General features: G+C 45.6%; 1 protein-coding gene across 2 annotated transcripts in view; it reads right to left on the bottom strand.

Moving 5' to 3' along the window:
* Positions 1-27,857, bottom strand: part of LOC134175020 (gamma-aminobutyric acid receptor subunit beta-4) — a 72,843-nt gene that overhangs the window by 25,138 nt on the left and 19,848 nt on the right. For both annotated transcript variants that reach the window (XM_062640432.1, XM_062640431.1), the window contains exons 3-4: positions 20,146-20,213; positions 375-595 (exon numbers count right to left, since the gene is read on the bottom strand). In XM_062640432.1, coding sequence (XP_062496416.1) covers positions 375-595; positions 20,146-20,213 — 289 coding nt within the window. The remainder of the gene's footprint in view (positions 1-374; positions 596-20,145; positions 20,214-27,857) is intronic.

The raw sequence follows: 27,857 nt of genomic DNA, 5'->3' as shown, positions 1-27,857 counted from the left end.
CAGAAATTCAGTTTTAAGTATGAATGTAACACAGTCTCATCTCAATAGGCCAAACTTACAGAAAGTCATAAGCAACTGAAAATGAATGTTTCAAATGGAAGCATTATGCAACATGAATGACAGTGACCTCAAATGCTCAGAGCAAACTATTCCTATCTCCAAGATTTGTCTATAAGAGTACAGGAGACATTGGAGACCTGAAGGAAACAACCATGTCCAACCTGCAGAAAGGACAGATACTTAAAACTGTGCAACACTCGAGTATCTTGTGGTCTTTTGGGTCCTTGCCTTACCAGAGCATCTCTGGAAGTGGGAGAAGTTTAGACGAGATGTCATTCTTGACCACAGCCAACAAAGATTCCCCTTAGACTTACCTCAGGCCATACAGGACAGTCCCATCAGGATGCAGCCGAATCATGCGGTTCTTCACTGTCACCCCGTGCAGAAAGGACTTCTTGTCATTCAGGAAATAGGTGTCAGGCAGCCACAACTGGTCAGCCACCCGGTTGTCCAGGGTCAGATTGAGAGGAAGGTCATTATACGCCAGGCGTTTGTCTCGCCAGCTCTGCTGGAAGTACATGGTGATGGTGTAGTCCTAGGAAAGAAACATGGAAGCGTCAGCCTGGCTCCAGGGCAGGGACATAACTCTGTCCCTTTGCTATTGCCACTGCCCAGAGCTTTTGTGGGTCTCCAAATTCCTGGGCACCCAAACGTTTGTGCCCACACCTCCAGTGGTGGGGTCTGCGCTTTGTTCTGGGGAAACGGAAACAAGACTGAGCTTTGTAGGGGATGAAAAGACATTACATGACTCTGATTAAGCAAAACTGCATCCCACTTTGTTGTGCCAGTCTGCGTAGAGTTTGCCTGCAAAGGTACTAGTAGTTCTGACTACAGTAGCACTAAAGGATGTCAACCAACAGTGGGCTACACTGCACTTAAGACTTCAAGGATTGATCTCCCAATTAGTCACATAAAGGTGTCTGGACACAATGCAGTCACGCTCAGCCACTGCTTCTTACCACACAGTTGGTAAAAGCCAGTTTTAGTTTGAGCAGAAATTCTGGAGATTCCAAAGGGCACATAGAGAATCTCACCTCGAGGCCAAGGTTTCAAAGTCAACCCAGGCCAGCCGTGACCAGCTATTAGCACTTGCCTTGTTATATGAGCTAAGTTGGGAGCTCATTGCGATTCTCAGGAAGGGACATATGTGAAGGAAATCTGTCACCAGTGGAGCATGATCCACCAGTAAAGGGGCAGTTTCCTGACTATCCCCAGCTAGAACAATGCCATACATATCTTCTGCTCCTCTCCTGCTCAGTTGACACTGCTGCTAAGACAAGAATTTTATAGAAGGCAGGGAGAGCTGGTAGAGAGGGGCTCTAGTTCTGCAGAAACCATACTAACTGCTGGATGGTAACAGGATCAGCTTGTTCAGAGGCACAGTATTGTGGCACCAAAGTAAAAGAGCAATTGTTTCTTCTCAGGTAAAACGAGTAGTACAGGAAGGGGTCTCGTACCCACCAATGATGGAAAACATTCTCACAACAGGTTTTAAACAGGTTCTGAGCCAAGATTTTTGGGAGTAAAACAACTGACATTAAAATAACAAGATGTTGTTAAAGAAGTGGGCAAAAGTCTTGCTGACAGTGGCCTTACAGAAGTCAGTGATTTTTCAGAAGCCCTTAAATAAAAAGCATTTTTGCAAACACATGCAATGATCTACAATAGGGGGGGCAGAGACACATTTTCTTTTCCCAAGCAGATACCTACAGTGCCACAGGAATCCTTTTGACACAGATTTGCACGATGGGCATTTCTGCTCTGCAAATTCCAGCTCTGTGTGAGGGGCTGGTGAGGACCTTGCTCATGTGGTAACATCTGGGCTGAGTACAGAAGTATCCTGCTGGCCTGTTTTCTCCTATTGACTTCCTTGAAGCCAGGTTTGATTAACACATCTGAAAACAAGCTCAAATAATCCCACACTATGGGTATGCCAGATTTTGGGCATCTAAACATGATTCAGAAATCTAGAACCATATGCATATCCAAAAGGTCACAGAACAAAATCTGCGGTGTAAACTAGATACAAAAGCTATATCTGTCACTTTCTGTGTCATATTGGAAAGAACAAAAAACACAGTGACAGCTTTCTGGCCAAGAAGCGGTTTTGCTTTGCTTTGTAAAGGACTGTTAATCTCCTGCCTCAGAAGCCTCGCAGTCCATCTCTCAGGGGCACAAACATACTCATTTCGGTTAAGACCTTGCAAAGGAACATGCTCTTCCTGGTTCCCCTCCCAGGTGTTTGGACCTGCATTGCAGTGAGAGCACAGAGGAGAATGCCTGAGTTCCTGGAGCCTCTTACCCTCATTGGTAACAAGCCTGTGGGAAGAGGCACCATTTCCATCCTCCCCCTTGAGGACTCCACCCGCACATCTTGGCAAGCTGCTTCACTGACCTGCATTTCCCTAACGCTTGACAGAGCCCTGCAACACCTCACCCCTCAGCAGGCCACCCTGCTGTCACTGCAGGCTCCTGCCAGCCTTCAAGCAGCAGCAAAGAAGAGGTGGCAGTGATTCTCCAGAAGACAAAAGGGACAAGGTGCTTACCAAGTGATGGGAACAAACTCAGAACGGTGCAGGAATAAAAGCCTACACCCTAACCATAAAGCTGATGGTGTTCTTCAGGTGCAGAGAGGTTTCTGGGGAAGAACCTCCAGCCCAGCCCAGCCCCGAGTTGAGCAACGTTCTCCAATCTTCCTGGACTTCTTGGAACAATAGATTTCTTTGGGCAGCATCATGGAAGTCTGGAGCAATTCATAATAATGGTTCATGTAGTGCCTGAGGTTTCCCTCAGCCCCTCTCTTTCTGCTGGTTTGTGTGCTCCACTTCACATTCTCTTGCTCTCCCTATCCCATCACACTGCTGAACAGTGGGCAGGATTTCTGGGCAGAAGGAAAAGAACAGGACAAGTGTCCACCCCACAGAGGTGTTTCCAGAGGACTGTAAAATGCTCAGGCAGGGCCAAGGTATGGCCAAGGCCAGTTACTGCTGTGACAAGGATGGGAGAGCTTTGCAGAGAGCTCCCTGCCAGGTACACCTACTGCACCAGGACCACACTGGAGGGAGCATGAATGTTCCAGGTTACCCCATGTAACCTCCTGCTTCATCTGGTGGCTACTATAGAAGCAGGGGCAAGCCTTGTAGAAGGGAGATACATTGCAACATTACACTGCATAAACCTTTGGGGATTGTTCAGTGTGAACTGGGATTTCTGCTTCTGAAAACCAAAGACTGGAGAAAAGGAATAGGGGCTTCTGAAGGGTGGACATGAGCAGAAGTTCTGTGCTTCTATCTTCTACCTGGTCCTCCATTTTCCACCCCCAGGAAAAGCAAGCTTTCCAAAGATAACTGCAAACTTTCTCTGGCTAGGTTTTGTAGCTTAACTGGTCATGTCAGCCTGTACCTACCCTGACCAGCATCCCACTGCAAGAAGCTGAAATGCTGTAGACAACAGCACTGGCAAGAGGAAAGCTTGTTTTGAGACCCAGATGAGCTGTGCTAAGACTCACTGACTTACAAATCACATGCCCCTTATGCTATGAGAGCTTGTGCGCTTCAAAAAAAAGCTGTTCCTCTCCCCTCCATCTCCACTAGCCCTTGGTTTGTCCCAGAAGTCTGGTACCCAGTAGCTCACAAGCTGCACAGCTCCAGCGCTGTTTCCATCCCCTTTACTTACCACAGCACTGCTGCGCTGCCTTCCCTGCCCTGCAAGATCCCCTGTCCCTGTTACATGTGAGACCACTCTACAGCTCCCCTCCAGCCCCCCACACAGCCAAGACAGTTCCTGATGCTGCTGGAAAGCTTCTCAGCATGGCCATCCCTGTGGGACCCCACTTCTCATGCTTCCATTCAGCCTGCTCTGCTGAGCAGCTCCTTGTGAGCTATCAGTCCCACCTCATTTACCTCCCTGTGCCCAGGTTTTCCAAAGGCTTTGCTCTTTCTGTCTCCTCCTTCTTGCTGTATGATGCACACAAACAGAGGTGAGAGCAACACGTGGAGCCAGCGCATGCTCATGTTGTAGAGGTGCCTCCATGTAAGGAGGGAGGACAGGTCACCTAGAGGCACACAAAAGCCCCTGGGAAGGAAGAGGAGCTTAGCTGGTGGCCTCACATGCTGAAATGACAGCTACTGAGGACAGGGCTGCTAGCATCCACCTCCAGACAAGAGGAGAAGACTGATAATCACAGCCTTTTCTGAAACTCAGCAGAGACCCCAAACCAAAGATGATGTAGGAGAACTGAACAGTGAAAAGCTGAAATGTTACAAGAGGGCATGGATGAAGGAAGGTATTTCCTGCAGGACCCCAGAGGCAACAAATTCACTGAAGCATGCACAGGGATTCCCCAGTTTCTCAGAGGACAGGAGAGATAAGTCTAAGGGAACAACAGCAGCTGAGGCACAGCAAGAAGGGAGATAAGTTGGCCCATTTTCAGTATAGCATCCTATGTCCCTTTCTGCTCACCACGGTGAAAGGGTCCAAAATTAAGGATCCCCCTTCTTCAGAAAGAGCTGCCCTTCTCCTGCACAGTTGTGTGTCAGCATGCAGAGCAAACATGGTATATGTCCCAAGGGGTTTTCTTACAAGCATGCTTGCACTCATTTGGAGACACAGTGGTACTGTGTCAGACCAAAAAGTCGTTCTACATTTGTAGCCTGTCTTCAGGAACAGTGAATAGAATAGCAGGGAGGAATATAAGCAAAAGAGAATCTGTTGTGATCCTTAGCTCTCCAGCTACTTGAAGCTTAAGGATCTCCTGAGCCAGAGCTGGCAGCTTCTGAATTGAAGCTACTCAGTTTCTCTTCTGAGAGCTTGTTTTATCTCTCAGAATATTGAGCCTTTGGTATCTGCAATCTTGTGACTATGGAAAGTGAGTTCCACTGTTTAGCTTGTCACTGGGGGAGAACTGCTGAATGGGTTAAACACAGGACAGAGCCGTATGATGACAGTGTCTGACATCCTGCAATGGACATTGTACAAGGCAAAGTAATGAAAATAACTTTCCACAAGGCCTGTGGTATTAGCTGAACAAAAGCATGGAGACAGGAACATAACAGTGTTTTGGGAGGTCTAAGCATTAATGTGGAAAACACAGTCAAAGTCATAAAAGGAAGTGACTAACAGGAAGGAATAGCCTAAGGAAGCAGAACCTCCTGCTGCAAGGCAGGAGCTCCATCTCCCAGAAAGACACCAGGAGCATCCCCCCGGGCAGGCTGCTTCATAAACCCTCAGCACATCTCCTAGGAGATGCAGATCACTGGCAGGTTGGCTCACATCATTTTCAGTTGTGCTGTGACCTACAGAGTCCCTATTACTAGGCTTGTCTAGAGGCAGAAGTGCACATGCTCATTGGGGCTACACTAGATTCAGAAGTCAGGATTAGAAATGGGAGGAATAACGTATGTGAAAGGGTCAGATCTTTGCTCAAAATACAGTATTTCTGTCAACCTGGGTGTTGCCTGTGCCAAGTCCATTTTGTGGGTGGCAAATGACTCTGATACCTTTTGGAGGCTTTGAAAGTAAAGTTGACAGTTTCGGGCTGCCAGTGGAGGTTGTGTTTCAGCAAGCACTTGTAAGGTACTGGAAGCAATAACTCTTCTGCAGGGGAGGACACACACTGCTCTTCTGCTGCTGCATGACTTTGGGCTTGAGAGATAAAGGAGATTTCGCAACTTGCCTCTAGCATTATCTGCACCACTTGACTTTTTCCTCCCCATTTCTCCTCCACCCTGACTTTGATAAAACACCTTCTTTTGGAGAGTTGACCAAATGGAAGTCCTTCCCCATATAAGCAAATGACATATGGTCTCCTTGTCCAAGATCAAAAAAGAACATTAGGAAAGCCAAGATGCTCCAGAAAGGAGGAGAAAAATGGAACATCTGACTTAGTAAAAACCAAGCTGCCACTGCCAGAGACTAATGAACAGTTCGCTGGCTTCAACTTCTTTGATGATTAAACACCATCTTCTGTTCCCGTCATTCTTGAGAAAGAAATTAAAGGACAAAGTAGTCCTCAAGTATGTTTCATTTTAAGGAGAGGGTAGGGAAATAAGAGGAATTACATTCAAGGGGAGGAGACAGGATGTGTCTGCAATCAGTGGCCAAGAACTGGAGCAGTGTGAAATGTACAGAATACATGAAGGACGGAGCTAGAGGGCCACAGCTCTTCCTTAGTAGAGCTTAAAAAAACTACTTTGCCCTCATAAGGGATTGTCCATTTCCATGAAGATGAATCAATGGGTCCCAGACCTTAACAAGTACCAGTAAATCTGACATAAGTAAATACCTGATGGCAGTCTTTCTAGCTCTAAGACAGCACAAAGTCTGTTCAGACTCTTACCATTGCTAAGGGCAGGAGGCAGCAGCTCTTGTACTTTCTGTACTTTTCATGGGGAGAGTATTCTGCCAAAAGACTGCTTTTAATTTCTCTTTTGGTACAAGCCAGTGCCCAGTTTACAAGTCTGATATTCTGCATAACTGTTATACATAAAGTGACAACTGTTTTAGATACTGCCCTTCTCCCTGTGCTTCACACAAGCCATAGTCTCTTTCTGCATCCCCTATTTTTGAATAACCAGATGTCAGCACTGACTTGGGCATCAGGAAGAGCATCTTCCACCTGCAATCTCTCTGCCAGTAATATAAGGTGACAGGAAAAGTTAGCTTCTAGGATCACTCTATGCCCTCCTGTGCTGCAGGTTTTTGTGCTCTTGAACTCATTTCCTTTAGGACCTGAGAAATACTTTGCATGGAGATGCTCCCTTCACTAATCTGATCTACTTTTGCATTAATTTGCATGTGTTTAATTGCTGAATGCATGTCCAGAAACTGGGACAGGTATCAGCTATATTCTCAACAACTGAGGGCGTGCAAGCAAAGCATCACTGTGTTGCCCTATTTCTCTCCTGCCATGCCTTAGCCCTTCAACATCTGGGTTGGCACTGATCCTGCAGGTGCGAGATAGAGGACATACCTAGATGGGTCCTAAGCCAAAAGGGCATTATCTGCCCACAACAGGACTTTCAGACTTCAAGGCCTGCATATCAATGCCTTATCTGAGCAGAAGGCAGCACTACATGTCATTTGCTTAATAGCCCCAGTGATGGTGGAAGTAGAGATCAGGAGGAGAAAGCCAGAACTGATGGGCACAGGGATGAATATCACGTGCTCTATGAGCACATGCAACACAGCAACCCTGTTCAGTGTTACAGGCAGCAATCCCAAAATCACCACCTGCAGCATGAAATCTTCCTCAGCAAGCTCTTAGAAAACAATGCCAGGCAGTTTCTATTCTTAAGCCATAAAAGCTGTGAGCTACCGCATACTATTTCTGCTGATCTGGTCTCCTCCCTAGGTTGTCCACAAACTTGTGAGCTGAGCAAAACCCCGTGCCCATTCTACCCCCAAAGCAGGATTGTTTGACCTTCCAATTTCTGCATCACTACCTAGTTTCCACTCCAAACCTCACTGTAACATAAAAATCCTTCCCATGCTAAACCAGCACAGAAAGCCATGTTTTGTCCAGACAGCCAAGTAAGGCTAGAGATGTAAGGCTATACATTAAATTCATTAAAAGGTGGTGCATGGATTTGACCTGTTTTCAGACAGAAAGTCAAAGGGAATAGTGCTTACACTACCCTCTTGTCCTAGATGGGCTGGGAACTGCTAAGGACTCATTGTAATACCAGGAGAGCTAAAAACAGGCAAGATGCTCACTTAAAAGAGGGGGAGTTCAGGCAGCAAATCACCAGCTGGGTAATTTCTTCAGAAAGACCATCTTTACCTTCCACTGTTTGCCTGCACTAACCTAGTATGCTACACAGCTGCCTTCTGCACACCTAGAAGTCGTAGGACAGAGCTGGCGCCTGCATCCCACCTCTTTTCCCCTCTCCCAACCCATCTTTTTGTGCTTTCCCAGTGACACCCTTACTGCCTTACAAGCATGTCGCAAGTGTCCTCCTGCATGTGCATATTGGCATATCTAATATACAGCCATTAAAGCTAAAAAATGTTTTTAATAATCACTTTGCATTTAATTAAACATGCAACAACCAGCTTAATAGAGTAAATTAAATTTGAGTGAGACATCTGAACAGTGACTAGTGAAGATATCAGTTTCTAAAGCCCTCAGAAGGACAGGGGAAGAAAACTGGTTCATGTCAAGGGAAAGGTGATGCTAGAAGACCAATGATGCTCCTTAAACCTTTCCAAAGGGGCTTCACAGCCTCTGCATGCACCATCAGAGAACTTTCACCTGGTGATGATTTTCTTACTTGTTGCCTGCTGAGATGCTCACTTCAAGAGATTAAAACTCAATAGGCTTTCTAGCAGGAGCAACTTGGAAAAATGTAATTTCTCCAAAACGTTCCCAGAACTTTTCATTGCTCTGTATCTCTCATATTTAAATGAAACATCCCCTCCACCTTGCCAAGAGCTTTACTGGACACCAATCAAGTCAGAGACGGCCCCAAGCAGGAGAAGCTCTGCAGCCCTCCACACAGACACTGGCTAGTAGAGATTATGGGGGAAAAAGGCTGGGGGAATGGGAAGCAAAGCAGTTAAGGGGTTTAGTAGCTCACTGGAACTAAGAAATCTAGAAAACACCTCTGGGTATCAATTTCATCTCACTTAATGCTAATCCTGTAGAAGACCTTGGGCACTTTCACCTCTGCCTCATTTTCTCTTAGCTGTAAAAATAAGACACTGATTCTAACTTGCCTCCCTGCTGCAGTTTGGGATCCCCACATCTCTGGGCAAGTGCTAAGTGTGTAATGAACAGAAATTGTTTTTTCTCCCTGGGGAAAATATAAATAAATAAATAAAACTTGTAATTCCCTGTAGCAGTCAAGACCACCAATGCAGTTTTGGGGCTGTATAGGTAAAGAATCATGTTATGAATGAAGCAATGCTACTATATAGGGTGAATAAAATGCTGTACGCATAGCTCTGAGCACTGAAACCATGAGGCTGTCTGCAACATTTATCAAGACATGCAGTAATTTAAAGACACTGTTTTAACTTGGAGAAGGAAAGCTCGACATTCCAGGTTCTGAAAATTGTCACAAAGACGTCATTGCCCAGGAGGTGGCCAGAGTCTAACAAATCCTTTAAATGATGTAAGACAGCTAAGGCGTCCTGAGCAGATCACCTCAACTAGGCTGGCACAGATTGGCTTGACCAAGCAGTTAGAATGGGTTTATTTCCTGCAGAAAGCAAAGTTGGATCATGTAGGAAGGATAACTGGGCGTAAGCAGATAAGATGGTGAAATGGGGAAGAGTAAAATCTATTTCTGGCAATAGAACAGTTAGGTCAATGGTGGTTTCCAAAAGGTAAAGAATAACAGCCCTGTACTTTGAAAAAGAAGACCTACTTTTCAACAAGCCCAAGTAAGCTGGATGCAACCTATGGCACTTGAAAACCCTAAGACTCCTGCCTGCAGAGACCCAGTTGTAGATCTGGGGTGACTGCTTCTACATAGGAGTATTCTGCACAGCCATATCTGTGGTCCCTCAATCTACCTCTGCCTCCATCCATGGGTTAGTCTGCCCTTGCTTAAGTCAGGATAAAACCAAAGGAACCAATCCAGGCTGCCACCAGCAGCAGAGAATACAATATGGCCCATATTATCATTCCCCCACTTTAGCAACCCGAGTCTTTGCTGCAGGTTCATAAACCTGATGGATGGGTGCCCTGTAGTTAACTGACAATAGCATTCAAAAGGCAGCTGTATGAAACACTGCTGCTTCTGCTGAGCAAGTCAAGCTGGATGCATGAAACAAAAGGAGATTTCAGCAGGCTGTGGAGGTCCACAAGCAAGCAGACTTTGACTTCATAGCCAACTGGATGGCAGAGAGCAAGCTGCAGTCTCTGTCCATGCTGAGTGAGTGCTCTCTGCAGTACCAGGACCAACAGTCCTGGAGCCAAGGAGCTCTATTTGCAGAGCTGGCTGAAAGTTGTTGGCAGGGAGCCCATGTGAGCTCGGTAAATAAAGTATCCAGATAATAAAAATACCCAAAAGCGCTATTTGATTTTTCTGAGGGTTCTGATACAGCTAGTAACACTGAGAGGGTACAGAAATCTGGTGGAAAGGAACAGGAGCATAGGGTAAAGCCATCCTTCCAGAAGAGTAGACACAAGGTAGGTCTGATGGTTCACAGCCTGTACAGCTAAATACCTGACACTCATTCATGGGGGGACAGTTGAAAACGAAGAGGCTTTGGGTTCAGGAATTAGACTAAGACTCAGGAAAACTAGGCTTGGACAGGAGCTTGTGTATTGTAAAACCTCAAGTCCCCTTGAACCTTAGTTGCAAACTCTTTACAGATAACAGGGTATCCATGACCTAGGAATGTATCAAAGGGGATGGACAGGGGAATACAAGCCAATGGCTGCCTTCCTCTGCAGTCACACTGAAGTTAAAGGAGCTACTGTGATGGAAGTTTGCTGCAGTGGAAAAAGGAGATGAGGTCCAACCTGTGAGCCGTGAGTGTTTTGGGTCTGCTTCCCCCTTCACTAGAGCCTCAGATGGGAGCTCAGCACACCCTGCAAAGAGGGAATACTCCAACCTGGTGACCCACTGCACCCTGGCACAGACACCAGAAGGCCAGCTGTGCATACCTTGCAAGCAGTCACATAGAAGAGGCCAGTGCATCTTGCCTTTTACTCCTTCCTCTGCCATTTTTCTGGCTGAAGCTGACCTGAGACTCTACTTGTGTCAGGCAGCAGAAACTACCCTCATTTCACCCCACGTGCATGGACACTTTCCTTGCCCCAAAAGATCCCTTCTGTCTGACTGAAGGACCTTTCTGGATCTCCAAACAGCTCAGCAGATCCTCTTCCTTTTACCATCCCTTTTCCTTGAATGTTCATTTTTCTCTGTAGCCTAGCAACTCAGCACAGACTCAGAATATTAACAACTCCTGTCCCCACACACAATCTTCTCCAGAGGCCTGAAAAATGTGATAGAAGAAAGGCTGAGAGGGGTAAGAGCAAGCACGAGAGAGGTAGGGAGCATGCAGGGAGCTTCTACCAGCATTCAGAAACAGCAAAGCTATTCAGCTGTCATATCTGCCACCTTCACTTAACATGTACATAACATATAGAGATATATATAGCCGCATTTATTTACATATTCAAATAGCAACACCACACGCACACACTTGTATTTGGATTTAGGTTCTATATTGAGGCGCTGGCACTCTTGCGCACATGCACTCTCTGCTGCTAGATGCTTTAAATGTATATATGACAAGATGTCAGAAGGTCAGATTCTCAGCATCTAATTTGGTTTTCAGTCAAACCACACGAAGGTTTCACTTGTGGGAAGATACTTCAACATTCTGCAGTAATTCTCTCCAATGCTGCAGTATTGCTATTGAAACAGGTGGCAGTTTGGAACATTGCTCTCAAATACTGGCAGCTTTTTAATATATATATAAAAAAATATATATATAAAGGTTGTGGGAGTTCTGCCTGTGTAAAAACCTGAATAAAACTAAAGCAGGAAAATAAAAGACAAGATGACATTTTTATCCTGGGCAAAGTTTGCTGCAGTAGCAATTCTAACTACTACAGGAATGCCAGGGTGCAAGCTGAAGCAGTTCATGCCACCACCATACAACACTGACAGGTTCAGATCTAAAGATAACTTGGCTGATACAGGAACAGATGGAGCACTGCAATACATAGCACTGTTCAGCTGAAAGCATGCTGCAAACTATATAGCCATGGACTCTCATCCTCTCCAACATGACTTCTTTCCTGCCGTGGGGTGGAGTCACCTAACGAAATGCAGAGAGAACTTAGCCTCTTCATGAGAGCACAAAGATGCTCCCATTTGGGAAATTGCCTAGTGAGAAAAACGTGTGAACTCTGCTTCTGAGCACTGGAGCAGGGTTGACTCAACCCTCCTGGGGCTTGAACTGGTGATACTGGAGGACTTCAAAAGCTGCTTCATAGAGATAACAGCATCATGGATAGAGACACAGGGGGAATCATTTGGAACAAGCATTGCCACCACTTTTTATTTGTGCTGCAAACGTCAAGGTCCAGGCTAGGAATCAGCCAGTCTACCCAGCAGCTTTGCCATAATCAACACTTTCCAGTTATGCAGACAAAGATTTCTGGAAATTCTCCCATTAAAATATCATGTGAATGCTGCAAGATGCCTAGGAAGAAACAAGCATTGTAGAATAGAAAGCCTCAGGGGCAGAAACACATTCTCTAGTTTAGCAGTTCACGGTCTTTCTTCAACAGAGAGCTTGTTTCAGCTAGGTTTCCACAGTTCACCATCTAATGCTCTATGTGCATGGCAAAATCATTCAATTCAGCCAACAAGGACATTCATTCAAGGGCACAATTAATGTTCAAAGCATCAGAGCCCTTCAGCACAAGCATAGGGGACCCCTTTATAGGAGAAGGGATAAAGGTGTCCTCTCCCACATGAGGACACCTCCAGGCAGTACAGTGGCAAGGACCTGGCAGGACTACTGCTTTACCAGGCTACACATGCACCAAGTCCTTGAGACCTGTGTCTCAGAAGGAATTCCTGTTGCTTTGTGCAGACCCTAGCTTTCAGCTGGCCACGGCATTGGAAGAAACTCTACTGTGATCTTTGGGTTGTTACTTAGCAACTTGACTCAAAGATGTAGTGAATTTACTGGGCTGTCTCTGCAGCCAAGCAACACCAGGACCAAGGGCATAGGGAGAATTTTGTCATGGGAATGGGATAAACTGCGAAATATTATGGAAGACAGATAAGATTTTTCCCTTCCGCAAGTTGCCATAAATGCAGTAAATATTGACACATGAGTCACACTGACCTATTTTCTCCTTTTTAAGCCAGGACAATCTCATCTGTTTGCAACCAATTTCAGAACCAATGAATGGGAAGCACTTCAGGCCTTTTCACAAGTTTGTTTTATTCTTAACTATCCTGTGCAAGAGCTCTTCTCCTGTGGAAAGACCATTCTTGTCTTTGGGGCAGAAAGGGGACCACTGGTTATTTAAATTTAAGCATCCACACCCCTCTACAATCACACTGCAAAGCACCCCTGAGGCCAGATGCTTAACTTGTCCTCATGCACTACCGTAGTTAAAGGGATCCTTCAGCATAATCTGTGGGATTTATGTCAAAGAAAAGCACAATATGGTGAACACATATCCACACCTGATTCTTGTCTTTTTAGACTGTATCAGAGCCTCAGCAGTAGCAGGATGTCACCACTGCAAGGATAGATGAAGCAACCTCAAATCTAGCAATGGCAGATAAGATGGGTCCCTGACATCTGCTTTGCTGCAAAGATGTTTCTAGAAGCTCAGTCAATTTCTACTCTTCCCATATACCTAGATGGGCCACAGAGCAGGCAGTGGCATCTCCTGCCTGCAGAAGAGACCAGCTCAAAGCTGCTGTGTCTAGAAGGTTTGGAGGTTACTCTCCACCCTGCTAAAACTATCTTTTGTTTCTCCAAACATCCCTCTAGCAGAGGGAAAGCATGAAGATGATGCTGCTTTCCTTCAGCTAGCCAAGTGGTTGTATGTTTATGCACAAGCTACTTGCTGTTGCTGGGGATATCTCACCCTAAGTTAGAGTTTACCAGTCTTACTACACCACACTGTAGGATCTGGCTGCTCTCCAGCACCAAGGCTCCGCCGCATCCTTTGCTACCTGCCACACTACCATCCCAGAAACCTACAGCAATCCAACAGGACTACAGTCCCTGCAGTTCCATTACAGCTCAGCATCAAAACTGCCTCTTAGTTTCACTAAATTTTGGCAGTCTTCAATATTCAGCAGCCTTAAATACCAAGATGTAATGTATACGCACAGGCTCAGTGTAGATACCACAGTATCACAGGGCTGGAGATACCCTAGGCTACATGGAAACATTAACAGCACTGGAGTGTCATGTCATACTTGTATCTCATTGTATATAACTCCCCTCAGACTGTAGGATTTAAATGTTTTAACCTTTGCTTTTCAAAAACCTTTGGATACCCAGGGACATAGAACAGACTGCCTGGGAAATATCTGTATGTCATTTCTCCACTGTGCAGGGATGACAACAAAACAGAACATTCTTAGTTAAGAATAAGAAAAATGCTAATATATTTGAAAAAGATATATGGTAGTATAGATACAGTAAAATAGTAGAAGCCTCTTCTTAAAAAATCTTGGTTTCTAAAGCTCCAAACATCTATACCAATGGAAAATCCTTTTCAGGGGCATAGTGCAGTAAAGTTGTTTATATTCGTTATTGCAAGCATACAGAGGGTATGATGAGAGTCCTCACAGGCTAGTGCCAAAGCTGCATCAGCCCCAAGGAAACCAGCATTTTGCATACACAATTTGATTGTCAGAACAGTTTGAGAATAGATTGGACATCATGCCTCCAGATCAACAATTCACATGGATATATATTCTTCTGCCTTTCCCCTTCTCCTTTCCTGAAAAGGTCCAAAGGCAAAGAGTTCTGAAAAGGAGAATATAAAGCCTAAGAGGTTGCTATGTTTGGTACCAAAGAAAGCCTCTCATGGAGCCTAACCATCCACACTGCCTTCTTTCATCAAATACGCCCAGCATACAGCAGTCAAGCACACATATTACTGTGCATGACTTACACTGGAATTGAAATTCAACTAATTGGTGCTTTTTCATATTGCAGTGAAAACAGAACTCCAAAGCTTGATCAGGACAGATTCCACCACAAAGGCTATCTCAAGCATGCCTAATTAATAGAAGGAAAATTTGATGGAGTGAGAAGAGTGATGCCCCATTGACAATGGCATAACTGCCCTGGTCAAGATCACCCTTACACACAACCTGATCCACTTTCTTTTGAGATAAAAGCCAATTTAAAACCGTTGCTGCTCATTGCTGTCTTGGGATGCGTTTTACATCTCTCAAACAGGGAAAACTTCTTTGCCAAACAAGCCAGTTTATATTTCAAGCAAGCTTTGGGAAGTTGGGAAATAACAGGCATTATGCCAGCACAAGTATAGTTGCTCTGACAAGACAGTAGCATGGCAACAGGTCATACATGAGTAGTGAGCAGGAAGCAATGAAGCATCAAGGCCAGCTCTGCCAAGCATCTTGCACCAACCTCTAACCTATCTGCACTGCAAAAGGTATTACCAATCCCACAGGCATCGTTCCTTTAACGCGTATATTCCTGCAAACATTTCTATTTGGAAGCCTTGTTTCTTGCGCTATCCCTCTACAACAATCCTTTTGTAACTTTTCAACTTGTCACCAGGTTTATAAAACTTTAAAGCTAGTGCTATACAAACTGAAACGATGTTATTGCAGATGTAGGAGAGCATCTTGGGATGAATAAATTATAGGAGTCACAAAGAAATCACAGCTACATGGCTGGATGCTCCAAGCTGTCTACGGTGTGCAGATATGCGGGAGAGAGCAGGTTTAAACTGCACAGATCATAGGGCACGAAAATTGAAGCGTTATGAAGGGGAACCATCTCGTATTTCAAATGCATACAGAACTTCTGTTGTTCTTCTTATTGAAATAGTTCATCAATGCTTGAATCTGTACTGTCAGGTACTAGAAAAATATGTCCCCAGAGATTACCTAGAGAGAGGAAAGGCTACAGTTGGAAGTATTAGCCTCTTGTCCCACCATAGAGAAAGTACAATATGCCCTGAACATGCTAATCTTCAGCTGTGTGCTGAAAGGACATATAAGAGTGGGGAAAGACTTCCAGCTCCTTCTGAAGCCATTGGTACTGGATACAGTCAGAATTGGATCCACCAAAGCAGGTTGGTTGAAGCAGACCACTAAGGTGATAGTGACTTTGGGCAGTACTCAGACCATGTACCACAAGGACAGAAACCTGCATGCTGCTTCAGCTGCAGGGTGTCTTGAGGTCCACACTGCCAGTGCTCTTCATTCTCCTGGGTCAGAAGAACTAATAGGCTCCCCATTAACCGGGGTACCATACTAAGAGTTCTGAACATAGCACTGTCCAAGTACCACTATGCACCAATGAGCATCTATAAATACCTGCATGTGTTCCATGCTTACTGCAATCAACCATCTGTAGCAAAATGGCATTCAGCAGATAACTCATCCAGCCCATTTCCTTTAAGGAGAGCTAGGATATACCATCCTTCCATTCTATGCAGATCTCCTGAGCTACTGAACATTATTATGAAGATTTTCCTCTTTGCAGACTGCCTTTAAATCCCCAACTTGCAAATTTGTGCAGGATATGAAAAGACTCCCAGCTAGACTTTTCATCTTCATGGATCAGCACTTCCCAGAGGGTTTGTCAGTCAAACATGCCCTCCCCGATACCTATTTGGCCTGGCCTTGGCACCTTTTCCTAGGCATTTCAATTGATGTCACTGATCTTGGCTCCCCAAATAATCCTTCTAGTCACTGACAAGAATGGAGGCTGCAGCTCAGCATTGCTTCACAGGGCTAAGAGGAGTAAGCAGTAATAAAGCATTACTCTAGCAGGTGAGCTTGAACATACGGCTGACCACACACAGGCGGCAGCTATGATGAAGAGGGTGCCATTTTTTTTAGTAGTAGTTTTGGTCCCTTATCACTGGGAGACCATTACAAGGCCAGTACTGTACCCAAGAACATCCTGCATGCTCTCGTGACTCCATCTTCTGAGAAATATCTGGGCACGACCTTCAAGGAGATAGAGGTACATCAAATTTGTATGGTGTGGCACCAGGAAACACACAGCATGTGCAGGCAGCAGGAAAGCGTTCTGTATATCAGAGTGTCTGGGAACTTCCAGCATAAAGACTTAACTGTGTTGCCTTTGTAGAGAGTCCTCTATCCTCCAGGATTGAAATGTCACTATATCATCACTTTGGGAATACAGTTCCTATGCAAGCGAAGGCAAGGAGTGTTCTTTAGGTCATGAGTGAAGCTGTATTCCTCCACATCCAGCTGGACTTGTGTGGAAAGCAACCTCTGGAATCATGAAACGGCTAATCACTGACAGCACTTGTTCCCTGCCATCACACAGCCAGCAGGCACTGGGAGTCCCAGGGCAAGACACAGGAGAGCTGGGGGCTCTCCTCAGCCTGCCCAGCCCCAGCACCAGGGCCATTGTTCCCAAAAGGATGTCTGAGGATTAATTAATTATCCTACAAGGGGCAGTAAGTAATAATACTCCTTGTGGAACAATAGAAACTATTTGGTTGCCATGACAACACAGCTTCACTTGTGTGCCTTTAATTTATTCATTGCACAGTCCCTTTCCCAATCACACATGATGCCAAAAAATGCCTTGTTTTTCTTGCCAGTATCCATGTCCAGAGCAGGGATAAGGCACAGCCCTTTCCCTGGGGCATCTGTCACATAGAAGAGCGATGCCCAGAAAATCTCTTCAGGAAACTTATATCACATGAGAATTCCTCTGCTCCCTAAATGTTTGCTCTTTAAGAGGATTCTGATTTTTCACCCCCTTTCTGAAGCTACCTCTCCATGGTTCTTATAGACCTTGATCTTGTGTAGGTTCTCACATGTTCTCACTTTTTCCCCATTCTCCCCTTGCCTTAATATATGCAAGAAGCATGGGCAGATTGTGCTTGTCAATTAAAACAGAGAGCCAGGAGGGGTAGTGAGAAGCCTAGAAGTGACATGCCTTCCCAGTATCAACAGAGCATGGCATGAACGTGAAGGGAAAGGCAGAAGAATATATATCCATTAAAACACATAATGTCCATCAACAGGGCTGCCCAAGTTCTGCAAGATCCAGAGCAGCATGTGGATAAAGGTCCATGCCAGGAAACCTGCTCTCCCATGCATCCCACAGAGACATTATTGCTGCTGTTTCTGCCCAGCTCCATGCATACACATTTGCTCCAGCCATTCTCAGGCAGAGGGAAGCAGTTGTTTACTGGAGAGGGGAGAGCATTGCATTCCCATGGCAAGGGTTGGAAAGCATTGCTAAGGCCTGGCCACAGATCTTCACAACAGGTATGACAAAGCACTTCATCAGCCTTTGTAGTCCACAGACACATCTCCAGCAGGAGACTCATCCTGAACCTGCTTCTGCAGTGCTCAGCTATCTTCTCAGGTCTAGAGAAGATGATCAGTGCAGGTGGTACAGGTAAGGTGAGAACTAAATCCCTCACTCCTTTACGTCTGTGTAAGCTGGGGTCTTAAGCTACAGGTCCAGACCCCAAATTGTTCATTCTGCAAGGAAGGTGACAGCTGGTTCATCGCATAGGAAAATTCAGGTCCAAGTTGAGACTGGGGGAGGAGATGACTCAAAGTTGAGCTCTGGCCTGACAGGCAAGATAGATGGAACTAGGTTAAGCCATCTGGCTCTTCTAAGTTGAGCCTAACCTCAAACACAACTAACCAATGCAATGGGGACATAGGTCTGTACTTGAATTTCTGACTGTACACACTGCCCAGTGTCACTGTTACTCGACCAAGGTGTAACACACCATGCAGATAATTATGGTAATGGTGGGATGATAGCAAAGAGCCTGCAGAAGAAACTGTTTCATGAGAACGTGGATGTTTATGGTTGGCCCTTCACCCTGGGTCATTTGCATCCAGGATTTTCAAGCAGTTTGGAAACAAAAATGACTTACTCAGATTGTCTCTCCTCCCCTCCTCCCCACCATGCAACAGCAGAATAGCTGGTGGGCCAGGGAAACAGGGCAGGAGAGTCCAGAAACAGCTAAATAGGACAGGAGCACTGGGAGACCAAGGTTTTAATTGACTTGAACAGCAAGAGCTCTAAACTGGCCTAGGATTCTCCTGAATGGGTAAGGAACTGAGGAACAGGACAGCTGCTGCCAGGAGATGCCCACCAGCCTTCCACTCCACTCAGCCTCTTGGAAAGGGGATTGGAGGAAAAGCCTCTGGGTAGGAAGGCAGAAGGCAAGATTAGGCAGTGATCAGTGCAATCTATGTCCTCTGCTAGATGCTAGGGGCTTCTGAGGTACAGATAACACAGGCTTGGATGTGTATCCAAACCATGACCAATATAAGTTTCAAACATCACCCCAAACTGTTGCTATACGAGCAGATATTTTCTTCTCAGTGGCATGAAAAACTCCAGCCTAAAAGTGCCAACCAAAACCAGAGCTCCATTAGATGCCTCTCTTTCCAGTGCAGATCTCCAAGGAAATGCCAAATTGCCACCAGTAAACATGAAAAGCCACCGTTTCCCAACTTGGCAGGCGCAGGCTGCCTGTAAAGCCACCACTGCCTTCGTGTCAACTGAAAAGTACAATTATCATCTACTCTTTTAAGGCATAAGCATTAATGGCTCTGTAAGGTGGCTGTACAACCAGCACAGAAGTATAAGGGATGTGAATATACTCTGGATAAGATGCCACTAGCTCCAGAGGTGCCAGCAGAGCTCCTCCATCCACGTGTTCACAGGGATACTTCAGTGTGCCAGTATAGACATTGACTGACCCTACTGGAATTTACCACACGTTAGGAAGAGAACTACAGTCTTCCAGCATGTCCAATCACATCACAAGTACCAGCAGCAGGGGTAGGTGTGTACCACAGAGGTCCCACATGCCAGTCCTGTCTTGCAAAGCATTGTTTCAGTGAGTTCAGGGTTGTTTCAGCTTAGGGTTGGGCTGAGGCTACAGGGGACAACTGGGAGGCAATGTCAGTAACACAGGCTACCCAGGGGGAGGAAGGTTCAAGGCTCAGACTGAAACCAGCATGCTAAGAAATTTGGGAGAAAAATATAATTTCTAGAGCGCAGTTGAGTGTTTGATTGTCTCTTTCATCATACGTGGGGAAATCATCCTTGAATCCCTGATGGTTTAGTGAGGAAGAATTCTGTCTTAAACCAGAGCTCCCATCACCCCTCAAAATTCTGTGTCTAGAGCAGAAGAAAAAACCCACTTCTTCAGTACCAGAGAAGTGTCACTCCTCCTCCAACACCTTCCCAGCTGCAGGAAAGATCTGTAGTAGGAGGTGAAGGAAGCAGGGGTGTGACTACCCTGCTTTTCAGAATGCACCCTCAGATCTGAGGTGGCTCCAAGGAGCCATTGTTTTGGAAGCACACCTCAAACAGAAAAGGGAAGAACAGCTTATTAGGTTTTTTTTTGGTTCCCAAACTTACCATGTTGACTTCAGAGATCTGGTCAATGCTGGAGATATGGATGCTCATTCCCACTGTGACAGGGTTACCTGAAACATAAATGGATTGTGTTAGGACCATATTCAAGCCTTCCTGCCTTATCTGCTATTAAATAATTGCCTAGAAATGCACGGATGTGATTTTAAACAGCCTCACATTCCCCAATTATCAAAAATTTCTGAATCACATGTATTCTTCTCTAATCATTTGAGCACATTTCTCTAATTCCAGGCTTTACAGGCTCACCCTTAGAAGCAGTGCAGCCAATGCTTGATTCTTTAATTCCTGGAAGTTAATTACCCCCTAGTTATACAATTATCTCTGGTTATTCCAAATAATGCCTTCAGAGACCATCAGTAGGCTCCCAGTGGGCTTGCATAAGGTGTTACTGATTGACCATACAAAGAACATAGCAATCAAGCCCATGCAACACACTGGCTGGAAAGATACTTCAGCTCACTCCTCCATCACTCTGTCAGCTCTGAGTGCTCAGTCTGAAAACCCCAAGTGGATTTTAATACCCAAGATACCAGACAAATACAGGAAGCAGATCTATGAAGTGAGAAAGCAGCATTTGTATAGCGGCTTTTCAGAGCAGACCTGCGCTTGGATTAGAGAACAGATTCCCCATTTCAACAACAGGCATCAGGGCACATGTCACTCCACATCCTCTCACCTGCAGCCATCGGCAGAGGTTTGCTGGGAAATTCAGATCTTCCCTTACCCCGTGACCAAGCTACTCTCATGCTGCAGTAAGTGCCACTGACTGTGACATGCGAGATGAGCTTGTGAAGGAGCACCGCACAAGGGCAGCCACAGCCAGACCTATTGCCCTCCCAGGGCAAGAGCTGTATTACCTGTATTAGTCTCAAGGCAGAAACCAGACGTTTCAGCCAACTTCCAGATGTGTGAGCATCCCAGCTAGATCCAGACTCATATCCAGTTCTACTTAAGCCCCTTTAACAGGCAGCTCCCACAGCCAGCAGACAGGACAGCCCTTTCACTGAGGTTGAAGCCACATAAAACAATTTGTAGAGATACACATCTACTACAAAACCCTGCAAAACCCCTCCTCTAACTTGAGATGGGGTTCCTGAGTACTACCCCTTTTCTGTCATCCCCACTGTGAGAGCACAAACCGAATCCCACTGCAAGCAAAGCCCCTCCTCTCACATGTGCAAGGTGGAAAATGACTCCTTGCAATGCGGCACTAGAAAGGGAATGGCAAACAGTTATGCCACTCAAGGTATTAACTCTTCCATGGACTCATTAGTAGATATAAGTGTTGAAATATTTACAGATAATCATGAAATGGCTTAGAAAGTAATCAGGAGATTGGGGGAGAGGGGAGAACCACACAACTGGAAATGAAGTGATTTTTTAATTATGTGTTACCAGAAGTAGGGAAGTAGTGTCATTAGGGCTGCCTTGTGATTGGGTGCACTGTTAACCGCGACCCTCTGCTGCAAATTAAGCGGCATTATCCTTTAATGGAATATGAACAACACTGAAAACATCGGAATCAACAACTGTAATTAGGCCCTGCTATGCAAATAACCTTAAAGAGGTACTGCTCTTTCCCAGCACCCCTGACTCACTGGTAGGGTGCTCAGGACACCTTGCAGAGCCTCTGAGAATCCCTACACAGGCACAGTTCCAGCCACATCTTTGGTGTATGCTGCATTCATCTTTCACAAGGGAACCAGGTGGGAAAATAACCAAAAGTCACTTCAGGGAAAGCCAATTCTCCTTCATCCTCCCTTGTGCCAGAGTCTCAATGCCACAGGAAAGCTTTTAGGGAAGTTACCCCTTTGGTAGATTGTCCTTTTTTCCTGAAACTTAGGCCTTGTGATAGAAGCCATGGCAGGAGAAGGAAGTCACCACTTGCCTGCGTATCTTACAGACTAGTTGGTTACAGGAGGAAAGATGGGGCCATGCACAGGGCTACAGCAGAGCTGGGGTGAAGCCAGCCCCTGACTCTGGAGACTTTCTGCCATTCCCTGTTGTTTCCTCCAGCAGTTGCCCTACTGCCTGCTTTACTTTCAGTTTGTCACCACTGGCACCTGTGTCACTGTGGCTACGTGTCCCCTCCTTCCTCAGTGCAAAAAAGTGGTTCTTCCCCCTGCTGCTGTGTAGGAGACCCAATGAAACCAGCAGGTTGGGTGGCTATAGCAGGGGAGCACTGACAGTGGCGATATACAAATATTTGTCAAATACCGACTCTATCCAATCTAATCTATCTGTCTAGACATTTGTGCTGTGTTCATCACCATGGTATCTGAGCGCCGGAGGTCATGCAGTGACTCAGTGTCAGAGCCATGGATAAGATCCAGACCTCCTGACTCCCAGCTCCAAGGCGAATGCTGGAGTGGAGATCAGCTACACTGCTCCCCATCACCCTGGCTCAGCTGCACCCAGCTCCCATGCGCAGTCAGCAATGTTCCTCTTGGCTACTCTGAGCACAACCCCATCCATCACAGCAAGTGGGAGGCTCTGCTGCCTGCTTGCAAGCCCTGGTGTGTGTGCCCATCAGCTCACAGGCAGAAGTGTGTGACTGTCATACAAACACTCCAAAGATGAAGGTATGCAAAGTCCTGCCTTTACTGGACCAACTCTTAGCTTGACCACAGGGAAGCCATTTCACCCTCTCCATCCCTGTTGTGAAGACTGGCTTGAAGTCTCCTCAGGACAGGGACACAAGAGCATGGACACAGCCAACAGAAAAAGCATGCCCTACCTCTACTGCAGCCTGACGATAAACTAGACTGGTTGGTGCCCAATGTTCAGGCTGTAAGTGGTATACATAATAAACAAAGGACATCAATTCTGCCAACAATAATAGCTTCAGGCAAGAGGAATACAAAAGTAGGGTATTTAAATATGGGATAATGTCATCTGTGAATTTATCCAAAACCACAGGACTGCATTCGTGTATCTGAGACAAGGCAAAAGAGGAAAACCTAATATTAAAGGTCCATGTTTTTATCTGTGCCTTGCCAAGTGGGTGCAAAGACCTATTCCTTCTCCCCTTACAGAAAAAGCTTATACCCAGGAAAGATCTGTAGGCAAGATCACGAGCGAGGGAGTGTGAGAAATTCTGCCACATTCACCCAGGAATGGCGCACTCGCACATCCCCTTTTCACACTGCAACTGGAGGAATCACCAACATTTTGTCCTGAAATTAATTTGATGCCTGTGAGAAATGTACTTGGGAAGCTGAAAGGGAAGCAGACAAAAGAGTTATAATAAAACCTGCCTTTTTTTTTTTTTTTGCAAATGATACTTGTCACATATAAAAACAGTCAAGGTAGAGAACAAGTTGTGCTAATCTGCAATATTTTCCCAGCAACCAGTTATTACTTTCACATTTTATAACATTTAAAAGTTCCAGAACCTAGAGTCATGTTGCTACGGTAGAAGTCATTCCTATGGCACGACTGCAGAGGAAAGGTTGCTTCCACCCCGTGTCTGCCTGCCCTGCAACCAGAGGTGATGGCAGCCTTGATCAAGACATAGCTTCCAGATGTCAGCCTGGTACCTCAGTTGTAGAAAGTAGCAAAGACATAGCACAAAATTCAATATAACAAGTCTCCAGACAGTGTGTTCTTACTTGGACAACCGCCCTGTACTAAGGTCCAAGCTCCCCTCTTCTCCACTCCTACCCCAGAACGTTAGACTAGAGCAAGCCTGGGTTTCTTTGCCATCAGATCCCCAACTGCAATAGAGATACAGCCAAAAAAGACTCAAAACCAGGGCAGACAAACAGAGCTTACTTTATCATCCACTGAAGCCACACCAGTTTTATGAACTACAGCCAATGCTTTGAGGAGCCTGGTTGATGCATTTCTGACCACGTGAACTTGGCAATGTTGGCAGAGCCGAGGCTTGCGGTTGCTAAGGGACAGGCATCAGCCTCAAACCTACCCTTTTGCTTAAACTACAGGAGCAAATGCACCAACAGGGATCTTGGGAGGTTGCACAGCCCTTATCTTCCACTGAAGCAGACCAGCGATGCCTTTAAATCACCAGTGTCAAAATTCCACGGCTCCCCTGGACAAGCTCATCCTGCATTTCACTGCACAGGATTTTCCTAAATTTCCAAACTGAAACTTCTCTGCAGTGTAAAGGCAGGTTTGTCTCATCATTTCCCCCCAGTGAAAGCGAAAGAATAGATCAATCATCCTTCCTTAACAACAGCTTTTATGTACTGAGAAACCATGACATCCCTCTCCTTCCTCCACCAATACTAGATTAAATGCACCTGATTTCTTCAACCTCTCCTCAGAGGTCATGTTTTCTAAAGCTCTGACAATTAGTGCTGCTCTCCCCTGGCCTTTTGCCCATTTGTCTACATCTCTATTTTAAAGCATGGTACCCAGAAATCAGCCACAGAAGTGAACGTCACCAGTACAGAGAAAAGAAAAAACAACCTCCTGTGTACAGCATTGGAGAAGCATCTCCAAACCCACTGCACCCACCCTGGGAGCTGCTCACTTCGTGTAGGAGGTTAGAGATGCTAAAGGGGCAGCCTAGTTCTTGCCAGTAGAGTGCATCATGCATGCAGGATGAGGGAGTACAGTACTGTCTGTTTAGGACAACAGAAAAGATTATTCAAGACAGTTTTGTGCATGAGCCCCAGCATTCCTTGCTTGCACCCTGCCTGTGGCATCACCAGTCTCTGAGATCTCTGCAGCAGCAGGAAAGCTGCTTTAAGGCCTTCTGCTGAGTAAACAAACCCAACCAGAGATATTAGAGGCTTCAGCCACTAAGCCTACATATAGAACAGGTCTGTGCCTTACCCTGCAATGGTAAATACCCACATAAGGCATAAGACCATGTAAAACCTTGCTCCCCATCCGCAGCTCTCCAGAAGCCAAAGGACAGCAGTGGTACTAGAGACCAGAAACAGCAAGTCCCAGACATGATTGCCCTGCACAGGCTGGCAGAACTGTTTCTGCAAATGCAGGGTAAGACAGGCAGGCATGAAGAGGGCAAGGTTTGACAATAAATGTAACTACAGGATTGCAGCACCTTATCTGCATTTTCAGTGATCCTCACCCCAAACAGCATCAGCAGTTAGGACACTGTCAGGCTTGCCAAAGGCGATCAGTGGACAGACTGTAATTACTCTCCCAGGAGTTTTTCCTTCAGTCTTATTCCTGAACGAGGGAATCAGTATCCCTTGATTCAGTATCTACTCGGTCTTTCTGCAGAAAATGGTTTGTCCAAGCTGCTGCCTCTGCTTTGTTCACAGCACTGAACCTCAGGGCACCCTGGCTTTATGTTTACAGCTTAAAACCATGACCCACGTCACTGCTACATGCAGCGATGAGCTGGTTATACAAGGGCTAACAGACATGGTTAGTTAGGAGGAAAGAGCTCCCAGGTAATAGAGATGCAGAAGGTCACACATTTCGTATGCGCCTTATCACTAGCTGAGGAGCTGCTGCCTGGATGCAACCATATGATCTCTTAAGAAGTCCCACTCTGTGCCTCCCAAACGTGAAAATTGAATCATTTTCAGCTGATGGACTAATTAGTCCTGGGCCATAGATTTTTTAACATACCCAAAAGATAACTCAAAAGATACTCAAATTCACAACGAAGGAGTCTTTACCTGCACCCCAGGACAGGAAGGATAGAAATGCTCCTGGATTTTCACCACATAGGAGGATTGTAAGAAGAGTTCACAAACTGGTATCTTCATAATAGCTGTGCTCACGGATCTCAAAACTGAGGCTCTGCTACAGCAGTTAATAAGAGAATGTCTAAAGGATGCCATCCCAGCAGGCTACTCAAGCCAATCACAAAGAAGTTTTTCAACAATGATTTTCCTGTTCCTTTCCTATTTATTTATTTTTTTTATAGCTTATGCACAGCATCAGGCACATACTCAGTTAAGTGTTAACATTGCTTTAGGAGTGAGAAAACTTGACTGTGTATCATGAAAGCAGAAACATTTTGGGAACCACTTTCTCCCAGCATCAGTGATTTGCGGTGACATCGGGAAGTGCCAAGTTCAGCGGGGTCTTTTAAGAGCCTACTTAAACTTTTCCAACAAAATCTAGGTTTAAATATCCATTAAATATTCTCCAACCCTTTTTCCCACTTGGTTTTTCACTCTTATTTCCATGACCTCACCCACAGCCAACACTTATCTTGCAGGCTCAGCACAACAGCCAGGGACATCAGACACATATAGAGGCTGCTACTCCTAGCATATATCACTCCATGACATCCATTGGATTTAAAAGAGCAAAGCATGCCATGACATTATGATTTTGGCCCCTGTTACACAGTACCTGAAAGAGAGATGGTCTCATGGCAAGTCAGCAAATATGACATTGCCTTCTTGTCTGTGGGGGACCAGGGAGCTATTAGGGACTTGCTGCTGCTGAGCAATCTTCTCCACATGAAGCACATGTGATACTTTTCTGCAGAAAGACAAGGCCCTGGTCTCCCAAATATCTGGGGCTGTCAGTACCTGCTACTTCCCCTTGGATTCATTGTTGTGCAGGGGCATGGAGACTGCAAGGAGGTCTGCCAGAAAACAGTTTCTTCTGCCTGACAGGTTTCCTGCGTTTTGTCATACTTCTTTAGGGAGTGCTTGGTGCTTTTAAAGCCACTGAGCCTGTGCACAGGACAAGACTGTGCCTAACCTTGCTAGGTTTTCCATCCATCCCCATCAGAGCAGACACAGCGTCACCCTGTGCAAGGAGGCTAATGAAGATTTCCAGCCTTTACCATTCTGTTCTCCTGGCAGCCTGGCTTTTCACCTCATCCCGTCAGATACCTGAGTTTGTGCTATTTATTTAAGATGAGCTAATACTAGGGACTTCCAAAGGGAAATGAAAAGTTAGAGCAAGCTCTCACCAAGACAGTGATATCAGGGACAGCACATGTTTGATGGAGTACCTGAGGGAGGGTACAACTACAGCAGAGCTCTTGAGCAGACTTTTGAGTATCTACACACTGAGCAACTCAAGGGCTTCAGGAAGGGACAAGCTTTCCTCCAAGCAAGCAATAAGGCCAATTCAAGTAGCCAAGAGACACAGCACTTGCAGAGCAGGCAGAACTGACCACTCAAGTACTGCTATCCTGTGATGCTCTTTGCAAACACACAGGTTAACCTTGATAAAGGCAGCCACTTTTCCAGCATGTTGTCAAATGAAGCTGTCCCTGTAGATCTGAATAGATACAGAGCATTTTCTCAAGCAAGCTGTGCCTGCCTGTGAGCCAGTGCTGAGGGATCCTTATGGAGGAATAATGCTTTCCCAGTGCGGATGTACCACTCGTTCTGTAACTATTCTAGGGAAAGCAGAAAGCTAAGGAGCACAATCTGTGAGGCGCAGTGGATTACCTAATCTATCTCATGGGCATTTTTAATGGATTAGTAGGTATTAGAGTGGAATATTGCAAATATCCCATGGAAATTTGGAAGTGAGAGAGAGCAATCAACTGGCTGCAAGAACAGTGTAAAGGTTGTCCCAGAGGTATCGAAGGATTACAGATGAAGCTAAATAAGGGTTGATTTTAAAAGATGTTGGTAGAGAGCTACCCAAGATGAATAAAAACAAGGTCTAAAATGTACAGTCTTAAAAATGGAACAAAAGAGTAGACATCAACCCTTACAGCGTCTGTACTACTGGTGGGCTCAGCAAAGCACCTGTACACACACAGGGCTTTCAGCATT

The sequence above is a fragment of the Pezoporus occidentalis genome, unplaced genomic scaffold, assembly GCF_034315485.1.
Source record: "Pezoporus occidentalis ecotype Australia unplaced genomic scaffold, CSIRO_AGI_Poc_V1 ctg65, whole genome shotgun sequence".
Lineage (NCBI taxonomy): Eukaryota > Metazoa > Chordata > Aves > Psittaciformes > Psittacidae > Pezoporus > Pezoporus occidentalis.
This window is presented reverse-complemented; position numbering and strand designations above follow the sequence as displayed.